The sequence below is a fragment of the Phacochoerus africanus genome, chromosome 5 (assembly GCF_016906955.1).
Source record: "Phacochoerus africanus isolate WHEZ1 chromosome 5, ROS_Pafr_v1, whole genome shotgun sequence".
Lineage (NCBI taxonomy): Eukaryota > Metazoa > Chordata > Mammalia > Artiodactyla > Suidae > Phacochoerus > Phacochoerus africanus.
This window is the reverse complement of record NC_062548.1, coordinates 75,697,558-75,709,970: the sequence shown is the minus strand read 5'-3', so window position 1 is coordinate 75,709,970 and position 12,413 is coordinate 75,697,558. Positions and strand designations below refer to the sequence as shown.

At 36.5% G+C, this 12,413-nt stretch overlaps 1 protein-coding gene across 7 annotated transcripts in view; it reads left to right on the top strand.

The window, feature by feature from the left end:
- Nucleotides 1-12,413, top strand: part of ZNF638 (zinc finger protein 638) — a 78,980-nt gene that overhangs the window by 16,794 nt on the left and 49,773 nt on the right. For 6 of the 7 annotated variants that reach the window (XR_007135089.1, XM_047781812.1, XM_047781813.1 and 3 more), the window contains exons 3-8: nucleotides 600-661; nucleotides 5,880-5,918; nucleotides 6,953-7,245; nucleotides 8,918-9,195; nucleotides 11,070-11,216; nucleotides 12,111-12,233. Coding sequence is in view for 6 of the 7 variants with exons in the window: in XM_047781812.1 (XP_047637768.1) it covers nucleotides 600-661; nucleotides 5,880-5,918; nucleotides 6,953-7,245; nucleotides 8,918-9,195; nucleotides 11,070-11,216; nucleotides 12,111-12,233 (942 nt within the window). In the remaining variant the exon portion in view is untranslated. The remainder of the gene's footprint in view (nucleotides 1-599; nucleotides 662-5,879; nucleotides 5,919-6,952; nucleotides 7,246-8,917; nucleotides 9,196-11,069; nucleotides 11,217-12,110; nucleotides 12,234-12,413) is intronic. The other variant, XM_047781816.1, reaches the window with a different exon arrangement.

Genomic DNA, 12,413 nt, shown 5'->3' with positions numbered 1-12,413 from the left:
CTTTGAAATGGTGTTACTTTCCATTATATCCTGAAAATAAATTAGATTCAATCAGCAGAATTTTTTCATATTTTTACTAATCTTGTCCTTTGCCAATATAGTGAGTACCTTGTTTGGAATGGTATTGGTCTAAGAGGTAGGATTTTTTGTTGTTAATGTTGTTAGCTTGAATTTGAGAGGTGTAGAGCATTGAGACTATATTTTGAAGATGCCGTTTCAGATACCTTTCTATTTATAGAGTTTTTAGTGTTCTCTAGAGTGTTGTTTTATATTTGGGATGAGTTATTTCTGATCCATGCTTTTATTTTTTCCAAGTTTAAATATTTATTTGACTTCAAAATGGGTATCCATGGGTATGATTTTTTAAATGTTTTCTATACTAAGATGTTTTAAAATGGTATCAATGAGGTATGGTATTAAGTGCTTTTGTTTGGAGGCCTTTTATTTTTGTTTGTGAAAATTTGAGTAGCCAAATGGCTTTTATAACTAGATTTGTTTGAGTCTGAAAAAACAAAGTATACCGTGTAATTTTAATAAGCCTAATTTCATTAGTCAGCCGAAGAATATTCTAATTTGTGCAATTGTCTTCTTTACAATAGGATTGGATTCAGCATCAAAACACATCTACTCATATTGAGAGCTGCCGACAGTTACGTCAACAGTAAGAACAATTTTTTTCTTTTTCATAGGTAGTAAATTTATACAGTATTTCGGGTATGACTTGTTAATACCTTTAGTGTGGCACTTTGGAGATAAATATTTTTAGAAAGCTATGCCTATTCGAAATATTAATTTTATACAAATAATATTTAGTCTCTTTACAAAAGGAGAATTAAATATGATCCTTTCTTTTGACTCTTCCTAATTTAATCCCAGTTTTTCCCTCCTTGGGATGGTTATCTGTTTCAGAGCACATAGTCTTCCCTTCCTCCTTGCCCCTTTCCCAAAGGATAAATAACTAAAAACCACCCAAACAAAACACTAGTATCTAATTTCAGGTGTAAACCTCTCCTCTGGTTTAAAACCTATTTTCAGAATAAACCTTAAGTAGGAGATGAACAATCTAGATATGGTGCTTACTCTCCATTGTTTCTTCCAGTTCTTTTCCTTCTTTAAGACAGGACACTGAGAGTTCCCATCGTAGTGCTGCGAAAACAATCCGACTAGGAACCATGAGGTTGCAGGTTCCATCCCTGGCCTCACTCAGTGGGTTAAGGATCCGGTGTTGCAGAGAGCTGTGGTGTAGGTCACAGACGCAGCTTGGATCTGATGTTGCTGTGGCTGTGGTGTAGGCCAGTGGTTATAGTTCTTTAACCCACTGAACAAGGCCAGGGGTTGAACCTGAAACCTCATGATTCCTAGTCAGATTCATTAACCACTGAGCCACGACGGGAACTCCTCTTATTCCTTTTCTTAAGGCTTACTATCTCTTCCCTCTCTTTGTCTTGTTGGATCTTTCTGGATTATGACACAAGATAGTTGGTTAATTTGAGAAAAGATACAGTACACAGAGTTAGTATTAAAGATAATCAATAATAAGTGCTATAAACTTACTGTGTTCTGGACATTCTTCTAAGTGTTTTATGTGGTTTCTTTAATGTTTAAAGCACCCCTGTGAGATATATGTTTAATGATTATTTGTGATTTTACGAGTGAGGAAATTAGAGAATTCTCACTATCACACAGCAAATAATTGGCACAACTAATCTGTCTAGCTCATGGATCTTTGCTCCTTTTTTCCCTCCTCAACATTTTATTCTGAATAAAGTTTCTAAGCTGCAAAAAAGTTGAAGGGATTTTAACCATTCATATATTCTTCATCTTTATTAAGCAATTATTAACATTTGCTACATCTGTTTTATTACATCTTTATATACACATTTTAAAAAACCATTTGGGAGTTGCTTTCGTGGTGCAGTGGAAATGAATCCGACTAGGAACCACGAGGTTGTGGGTTTGATCCCTGGCCTCGCTCAGCGGGTTAAGGATCCAGCGTTGCTGTGAGCTGTGGTATAGGTCGCAGACATCAGATCTGGTATTGCTGTGGCTCTGGCGTAGGCCGGCGTCTATAGCTCCGATTGGACCTCTAGCCTGGGACCCTCCATATGCGGCGGGTGTTGTCCTAAAAAGACAAAAAGACCAAAAAAAAAAAAAGTTGAAAGTTAATTGCAGACATTTTACATTTCTTAATTAAACATCTGTCTCTTAAGAATAAGGAAATTTTTCTATAGTGGTTATCTGTTATAACCACAGTATAACACAGTGATTAATAATTTCATAATGCCTTCTAATACATAGGCCAAGTTCACATTTTCCCTTGCCTACCCAAACCCCAACACCTTTTTTGGGGGGGTTGGGTGGGAGGGGGATATATTCACAATGGTTGACTTCTGAAATGTCCACGAAAGTTGTCTTGTAGAATATTCCATATTTTATACTTTTCTGTTTTTTTTCCCCTCTCATTAAATTCAGGTTGAACATTTGTGTCACAATAACTTTATAGGTGATAGGTTTGCTTATTGCATCACATTGGGACACAGATAATGTCTTTTTACTTAGGGCCTTTTCTTAACCTTTGTGTTATATGGCCCATGTATCATGCTTCTGAAACACATTTTTAAAAACTACTTAGGCAATATACAGGCAGTTGACACTCTAATTACAGAATAGTATATATGTTTTATCTTTCTGCTCTGGACAGCAGAGACAAGAACATGTATTCTAGCAGTTAACCATGATCTGAAACATTATTACCCATTCTTGAATTGGAGAGCTCTGGAAATTTAATAACTTCTATGTGTTGACAACAAGTTATATTTCTAGCATTGTAGGTAAGAGAAAGCTAAGGCTTACTCATATTAAGTAACTAGCTTTCAGATAAAGTGGCCGTTAAATGGCAGCACTTACATTTTAGACACAGCTGTCTAAAGGTTAAACACAGTACAAGTACCTTGAGACTGGAAATGTATCTTCTTTGATGGTGCAGAGTAATGAAATCTTTAAAAAATGTAGTAGATGAAACAAAATTGTTTACATTTTGATAATTCCTGTTGCTAAGTGATAGATATATTGAATTGAAGTTTTTTTGCCTTCAAAAAAATAGTTTGTCGCCTTATATAGTTATAAGATGCTCCAGGCATAATGTGTGCTCTCAGAGCAGGAAGAAGGGGGCAGATCTTTCTCAGAAGTCGGCCAGTGGTTTTATACCTATGTCTCATTGGTTTGAACCTATCACTGGCAATCTTCTAAGGAAGCTGGGAAAGCAGATATTTAGCTTTCTAGCCTTTGTATTAGAGGGAAGCATAGGAAGAGGGAGTTGAGAATTTTGAGTAAACTTACTAACAGTATCTGAGACAAATAACAACAAATAAAAACCACTTTACCTTTAGTAAGGTTTTGACCTTACTTTATTTACTTTATTTTCCTGCCAGGTGACATGTTGAAAGTGTTTGCTGCCTCCATTTCCTTACCTGGCTCTCCTCTTGGTTACTGAAATTGTGTTTTTGAACAGCAGTGATTTGATTGTTTAATTTAATCACCATTTCCTAGAGTTCAGATTCTCTAAAAAAGTTGAGGATAAAGATGTCTTTTCTTTTTCTTCTTTTTCTTTTTTTTTTTTTGGTCTTTTTAGGGCTGCACCCATGGCATATGGAAGTTTCCAGGCCCTATAGGGGTTGAATCAGAACTGGAGCTGCCACAGCTATAGCAAGCTGGATCTGAGCCTCATTTGCAACCTACATCAGAGCTCACGGCAATGCTGGCTCCTCAACCCACTGAGCAAGGCCAGGGATCTAACCTGTGTCCTCAAGGATACTAGTTGGGTTCGTTACTGCTGAGCCACAATAGGAACTCCCTCCCTTTTTTTTAATGTTTGCACCTGTGCCCCATGGAAGTTCCTGGGCCAGGGATTGCATCCAAGGCGCCACAGCAACCTATGCTGCAGCTGTGGCAGTGCTGGATCCTTTAACTCACTGCACCAGGCTAGGGATTGAACCCGCACTTCCACAGCAGCCTGAGCCACTGCAGTTGGATTCTTCACCTGCTGCACCACAGCAGGAATGTCTTCGTAGGCTTCTGTGATGTTACTGTTCCCCCTAATTTTTCTTTCTGTGGCTATCCCGTAATCTCTTTCATTGGTTAATCTTTGTCTCCTTTACTCCTGAGAGTTAGATTGTCCTCAGCCCTCTTTTTCTTCTCTCTCCAAACTCCATTCTCTGTTCATCTCTGTTACTCTCAGTGGCTTCTACATGCCTGATTTCTAAATATCTCAGCCCTCATCTTTTTCTCTTATCTAAATATTTTCAGTTGTTCTGAAAACATTGCTGTGTTCCCCTCACTTCAGAATATTTATTGATTCTCCACTACCTTTTGCTTATGTGGTCTCCTTAACCTGATTTCAAAGACCTTCATAGTTTGTTTCTGAGCTGTTTTTCCAGGATTTCCCCCTCATAATTCCTTTAATCATTTCCGTGCTGTACTGGTTCCTGGTATAGAACACCTCTTTTGACCCTCAGTTCTTCTTTTATGTATTGCAACTGTATGATACCTCACCTGATCCATGGCCATTGATAGACCTTTTTAAGGGCTATTTGAAAAGCAACCTTTTCTCTGAATTCTCCCCTGATTACTTTGACTAGATCCTTTTTGAGGACCAGTAAGTACAGTGTAAGGAACACCATTCATGTCTTATTCTATTGAATGGTGTCCCCTGGAATTCTGCAAAGTGGGTGAACTATCTTTAACCATCACTAAGCTTGTGTTTTATACCTCTTCTATAAACTCTTAACGCTGTTATGTGTACTGCTTGTTTTACCTATATAAATGTTGAGGACTTTAAAGTATGGGGCATATGGAGTTCCTGTCGTGGCTCAGTGGTTAACGAATCCGACTAGGAACCATGAGGTTGCGGGTTCGGTCCCTGGCTTTGCTCAGTGGGTTAAAGGATCCGGCGTTGCCGTGAGCTGTGGTGTAGGTCGCAGATGTGGCTCGGATCCCGCGTTGCTGTGGCTGTGGTGTAGGCCGGCGGCTACAGCTCCGATTCGACCCCTAGTCTGGGAACCTCCACATGCCGCGGGAGTGGCCCTAGAAAAGGCAAAAAGACAAAAAAAATAAATAAAATAAAGGATGGGGCATAATGTTTCTTTTTCCTAAATTGCCTGCTAGTATAATACTTCAATTATTTATTGAATTAGATACTCAAAATATTTTACTTTGAATAAAAATTTTCATATGTTAATATACCAATAAATTACTATGTTAACTTTGGGTTGTTTTTTGTTTTGTTTTTGTTTTTGTTTTTTGGTTTTTGTCTTTTGTCTTTTTAGGGCTGCACCTGCGGCATATGGAGGTTCCCAGGCTAGGGGTCTAGTTGGAGCTGTTGCTGCCGTCACAGCAACACCAGATCCTTAACCTACTGAGCAAGGCCAGGGATCGAACCCACAACCTCATGGTTCCTAGTTGGATTCAGTTCCGCTGTGCCACGACAGGAACTCCTGTTTTTTATTTTTGTTTTGTTTTTTGTTCTTTTTTGTCTTTTTAGGGTTGCACCTGCGGCATATGGAGGTTCCCAGGTTAGGGGTCCAATCAGAGCTGTTGCCGCCAACCTTCTCCATAGCCACAGCAACGTGGGATCCAAGCCTCATCTGTGACCTTCGCCACAGCTCAAGGCAATGCCAGATCCTTAACCCACTGAGTGAGGCCAGGGATCGAACCTGAGTCCTCATGGATGCTAGTTGGGTTCACTAACTGCTGAGCCACGACGGGAACTCCCTAACTTTGGTTTTGAACAGTCTTCTTGATTTGATGTATTGCAGGGAAAGATTAATTGAGCTTATGATATTATTTTAACTCTTCATTAGTATTATTTATTTTCAAAATAGGTATCCTGATTGGAATCCTGAGATCCTCCCATCAAGAAGGTAATTATTTTATTTAAATAGTGGTATTATTAAAACTTGATTTTCTTTTAAAAGTAAACAAGTACTTTTTTAAGAAAAGGTTGTGTTTTGATCACTTTTAATTTTAAACAACAGGTAAGTGCAGCCATTACTGTGAAACCTCTTTAATTACCCAGCTTAAATGTGATAACTCCCTTCAGTGAATTTTTTTTTTTTTTAAGTCTTTTCTTAAAATACTGTATACTTTTGGGAGTTTCCATCGTGGCTCAGCAGTAACGAACCCGACAGTATCCATGAGGCCTCAGGTTCAGTCTCTGGCCTTGCTCAGTGGGTTAAGGATCCTGAGTTGCCGTGAGCTGTGGTGTAGGTTGTAGATGCAGCTTGGATCCCCTGTTGCTATGGTTGTGGTGTAGGCTGGCAGCTGCAGCTCCAATTTGACCCCTAGTCTGGGAACTCCCATATGCCATGGGTGTGGACCTAAAAAAGACCAAAAAATATTGTCTACTTTTATTATTTTACGTTTGTGGGATCTTAGATTATGAATGCCTTGAAGGCTGGGAATGCTTTTATTAAGCTTTGTATCCCCTGGTAGTGAGGCTCACTATTCATGGTATATATATATATATATATATATACATAGAGAGAGAGAGAGAGAGGTACAGCAGTCAAAGAAATACTTGTGGATGGCGTAGTCTTTTGAGGAAAAATTATTAAAAATATCTGTTTATATAAGTCATCTTCTAAATTCTTTATGTAACTTAGTACTTTCAAAACATAATTGGATGTAATAGTGGTATAAGGGAAGTACAAGAAATAGATGATTTTTTTTTGTAAATTAACAGAACAGAGGGGTGATCTGCTCTGATTGTTTCTTATTTATCTACAAGGCTGAATTGCATCATAACAAACAGGTTCTTGCTTTAAGTAAATACACGGTATCAAAGTTTGGCATTGTTAATAGTATGTTTAAGAAGGTCTATCTGTCATTTAATACAAATTTAAATTTATATCAAGTTGATGAATCTTGTGGGTTTTTTTTCCCCTACACTTTGTAGAAATGAAGGCAATAGAAAAGAAAATGAAACTCCAAGAAGACGATCTCATTCCCCCAGTCCTAGACGTTGTAGGAGATCAAGCTCAAGTCACAGATTCCGTCGATCTCGAAGCCCAATACGATCTATGTATAGACCAAGAAGTCGAAGTCCAAGAATTTGCCATCGTTTCATCTCTAGATACAGATCCAGATCCCGTTCACCATATCGAATGAGAAATCCATTTAGAGGTAGTCCAAAATGCTATCGATCAGTTAGCCCTGAACGGACAGCGAGGAGATCAGTGAGATCATTAGGTACACTTATAGTTATGAATAATAAGTACTTATTTTGACCAAATTTTTTTTTTTTTTTAGGGTCGCACTTGCAGCATATTGAAGTTCCCGGGCTAGGGTTGAACTGGAGCTGCTCACCTGCACCACAGCCACAGCAACACGGGATCCGAGCCGTATCTGCGATTTACACTACAGCTTGAGGCAACGCCGGATCTTTGACCTCCAGTGATCAAACCCGAAACCTCATGGTTCCTAGTCAGGTTCATTAACCACTGAGCCACACTGGGAACTCCTGCCTCAGCTTTTTAAAAACTTTTAAGGTTATTAAGTTTAGAATTGCTTATGAAATCTGCCCCACATCCCAACCCAGCGCATTCTTCCATTTACTGTATATCAGAATAAATGTGGGAGACTCTTATCTATCCACCCAACATCAAACTTGAAAACCAAGGATATACAAGCATCTTAGTTTGGCTTATTAATTACTTATAGACTTGTCTTCCATGAATTAATTTAAAACATTTTAAAAATCATTCTGTTTTTAACCTATGTCTTAATATTGGTTTACTAACCTTTCCAGAAATGGCTCTTAGATAATTCTTCTCTGTGGTCTTTTCAGAGGTCTGTGAGGTCATTCCTTTTCTGACTACATGTCTCTGTGAAACTGGATATTTCTTTAAAGATTTCAGCCAAAATAATGTATCCAGCAGATTGGATGCAGAAGCAGATATGAGAATTCAGATGTCTTCTTTTAAGCCCAGAATTAAAGTGTTTGAGGAAATATAAAGTGATGCTACTCATCGAGCTAATTTTTGTTTGAAATTACAATTACAGCAGTTGCTTTTCATAAAAATATTTATGTTAATATAGGAGTTTATTATTAAATGAATTAATTTTTAAAATTCTATTTTAATTTCTTATGTAGAAACAAAAGCTCTTTGGAATCCTCAATTTTTAATTGCGTAAAGGAATACTGAAACCAAAAGTTTAAGGACCACTGGTATAGGAGAAGCTCATTGAATAAGGGATCTTCATGTAAAAGCCTGTTGAATGAAGAATTAAAGACTAATAATTTTTTGTATTTATTTGCTACCTGTTTGGCCTAACACCTGCTCAATGTTATAAATACTCTTTAAATTTTTTTAAAATTAAAGTATAGTTGATTTGCAGTGTGTCAATTTCTGCTGTATAGGAAAGTGATTCAGTTATACATACATTTTTTTAATATTATTTTTTATCATTGTCTATCCCAGGAGATTGAATATACTTCCCTGTGCTATACAACAGGACCTTGTTTATCCATTCTGAATGTAATAGTTTGTGCCTACTAACCCCAAACTCCCCATTCATCCCACTCCCTGTCTTCCACGTTGGCAACCACAAATATGTTCTCTATGTCTGTAAGTCTGTTTCTGATTTGTAGATAGGTTCATTTGTGCCATGTTTTAGATTCCACATGTAAGGGATATCATATGATACTTTCTCTTTTTGACTTATTTCACTTAATATAATGAATTCTAGTTGCATCCATGTTACTGCAAATGGCATTATTTCATTCTTTTTAGTTGCTGAGTAGTATTCCATTGTATATGTGTACTACATCTTGGATTCTTCTTTTTTTTTTAAATGATGCGATGAGATATTTCCTACCTTAAGTTCTTTTTAAATGAAGTATTTATGTCCTTATTACTAGATAGAAAAAAAGCATTAGAAGATGAACTACAACGATCTGGGCATGGGTCAGAATCCATCAAACTGAAGCATCTTGAAGCAGTTGATAAAGGACACTCACCAGCACAAAAACTTAAAACTGGCAGTGGATCAAAGCCATCAGTTAAATCTATAAGCTCTACAAAGAGTGATTCAAATATAGGAGGACATTGTACTCGTTACAAATCGAAGAATCTTGAAGATGACACCTCACCAGAAAATAAACAGGTGTCTGATAAAACTGTTTGTCTGCAACGTAAGGTCAGTACTTATTTGTTAGTGAAAGTGTATGCATACATTTATTAATGTGACAAAGAGAAAGCAAAGTTCTTCATTTTCAATTCTCATACTTCACCGAGTTTTAAATCATGACTTGTTAAATTATGTTGATGTGGAATGTTTTTATTGGTTTCTCTTCTGAATATAATAGACGTGCAAGTAATTAAAATCTTGTAACTTACAAATCCTAGAGGTTTGGCATTTGATATATCGAAAGTGAGAATATTTTGACGGTTTGGTGTTTTTGGCTAGAAACACAAGCAGATCCTTGTGATGAGTTTTGCTTACTGATTGGGAAGTTGATGTAACCAGTAGCATTGATGAGTTTTTATAATCTGTTAGTAAGCTATAAGAGTGAGTCTCTAATGAGAATTGGTCATTTTTTATCTGTTTTATACTTTTTGTGGTACAGTTCAAAAGTCAAATAGGTCATTGTACAGTGTAGAGTACTAGTCTGTTTTTTGGGAACTGACTTTTGGTGTATTTTGATGGTATTCTTTTATTTCATATGTTAAGTTAATATTATAGCAAATATATAAAGCATCCTGAGACTATCAAAGTAACTCCTGATAGGCCAGACTTTCAAATGCTTAATACTTTGTAATATTAAGAAGGATTAAGTATCATTGCTCTTTTTTTTTTTTTTTTGTCTTTTTGAAGGCTATACCCACTGCATAAGGAAGTTCCCAGGCCAGGGGCTGAATCCGAGCTGTAGTTTCTAGCCTACACCACAGCCACAGCAATGCCATATCCAAGCCATGCCTGAGACCTATACCACAGCTCATGGCAGTGCCAGATCCTTAACCCACTGAGTGAGGCCAGAGATTGAACCTGCATCCTCATGGTTACTAGTCGAGTTCGTTACCACTGAGCCACAGTGGGAACTCTTTAAGTATATATTGCTCTTATCACGTCTTTTCTTCTTTCTCCTTTCTTTTTTTTCTTTTGTCTTTTGTCTTTTGTCTTTTTAGGGCAGCACCCACAGCATATGGAAGTTCCCTGGCTAGGGGTTGAAGCTACAGCTGCTGGCCTACACCACAGCCACAGCAATGGCTGGGTCCTTAACCCACTGAGCGAGGCCAGGGATCAAACCTTCAACCTCATGGTTCCTAGTTGGATTTGTTTCCGCTGTGCCACTATAGGAACTCCACCATGTCATAATTTTCAACTCCAGTTCCCTGCCTCCAAAGAGCTTATATTTAGAAGGATAAACTTAAAATAATCGTCCTGCAATTGTACGATTTTGAAGAGCATTAGAAGAAATGTTGGGTATAGAGAATTAATTTTGAAGTGTCTAGATTATTTTGTAACATTCTTTCATTCTGTGTGAGGGCTTCTATATGGTAGCAATAGAACACTTTAGAAGTTGTTTTTGAGTCAATTCTTAACATGAGTGGTAAATTTGATACTAAAGTATATTCAAATTGTATATAGTATATGTGAATCTTTAAAAATATAATGCTTATACTAGGTATCATTTTTAGTAATGAGAACACAGAGCAAGCAAAGATGTAATTTCAGCTTCACTAGTGATGTGCTATGCTGATTCATATAGAAAAATACCGTTTGATAGTTTTGGGCCATTTCACAGGTTTTGTTTGTTACTTAATGCATCTAAACAGAAAAGAGCATCTGTGATTGGTTACTTAGAACTTTGCTGTTGGGTTTAAGTGGTAAAATATAAAACATATTTCTTACCACTTTAGCATTTAACATTTTTTTTACATTGTGCTAAAATATTTAGAAAAGACTCTTTAAAGGACTGAGATTAATGGTAGAAAAAAATTATTTTGGGGATTATTATTACTGTACTTTGTCACTTAATTTGGCTGAATTTCCTTTCATCCCAAAAATAGCTTCGGAAGGATCAGTCATCGCCTTATGGTTCTGTTCTTCTTATATCTGAATTACCAGAGGATGGCTGTACTGAAGAAGAGATTAGAAAAATATTTCAACCATTTGGGAAAGTTAATGATGTCCTGATTGTTCCATATAGAAAGGAGGTGAGTCATTTAGTCTTTTCTAAAAATTCATACAAAGTCATTATTTTATAAAGACTGTTGTTGGGTCTTTTAGCTTTTTCTACATATGTAATTGTTAATTGAAAGTTATGTAAATATTTGGATTTAAACGAACAAGGTCCCCACAATACTGCTTTATATCTTTTAGAATTGCTAAATTCTAAAAGCACACTGTTTTTTAGAAGAGCATACTTTTTCTGTTAAGGGTCAGATAATATTTTGGGTTTTGTGTGTCATAGGATTTCAACTACTCTAGTGCAAATGCAATCATAGATGATATATAAATGAGTGAACATATCTGTGTTAAAAAAAAGGAAAATATTTTCAAAAGCAGGTGGCAGGGCTATTTTGCCATCCATTGCTTTATTAGCATACCAGTAAGGTCATATTAAAAAAATATTTTTTACATATAATTTATATTTCTATAACTCACATAATAAGATTCACCAAAACTACAAACCCTAGACTAAGCAGAACATCAAATTATTAGATAAGACAAGTGAACAAGGGAACGTAGTTGGTATTGTTTTCTTTGCTCCAAGAAGCCTTAAAAAATGTCAGACTGAAAGCAGCTAGACCAGATCCTGCCTTCTCTCTGTGAGTCCTCCCTTCCAGTTTCTTATTATTCCACGATCCTGCTGGGAACCCCTGCTTTTCCTTTTGGTAATGTTACAGAAATTCTATAAGGTTAAATGTCCATTTCATGTGTGAAAAAAAATCCTAAAGATCAAATCATACTTTAGTGAAACAGAAAGAAGTAAAAGCAACCAAGACTTGGGATAATTTTATAGTTTCCTGTTCCACAAAGAAGTATTAAGTCATACAGAGACTTTTAAGCTAGATTTTTGACTAAAAATGGAATACATTTCATTTTAGGCGTACTTAGAAATGGAATTTAAAGAGGCAATTACTGCAGTCATGAAGTACATTGAAACAACCCCTCTTCTGTTAAAGGGGAAAAGTGTGAAAGTATGTGTTCCAGGAAAGAAGAAATCACAGGTAAACTGGATTTACATTTTATGTGATTCATTGTTGATGAGTTTAATTTTTTTAAAGTATGACCCCTACAGAAAAATGCATAAAACATAAATATTTATTTCACAGATTGTGTATAAATTCAAATATACCGAACTTAGTAACTTCTTTATATATACATACATATCACATTATAAACACTAT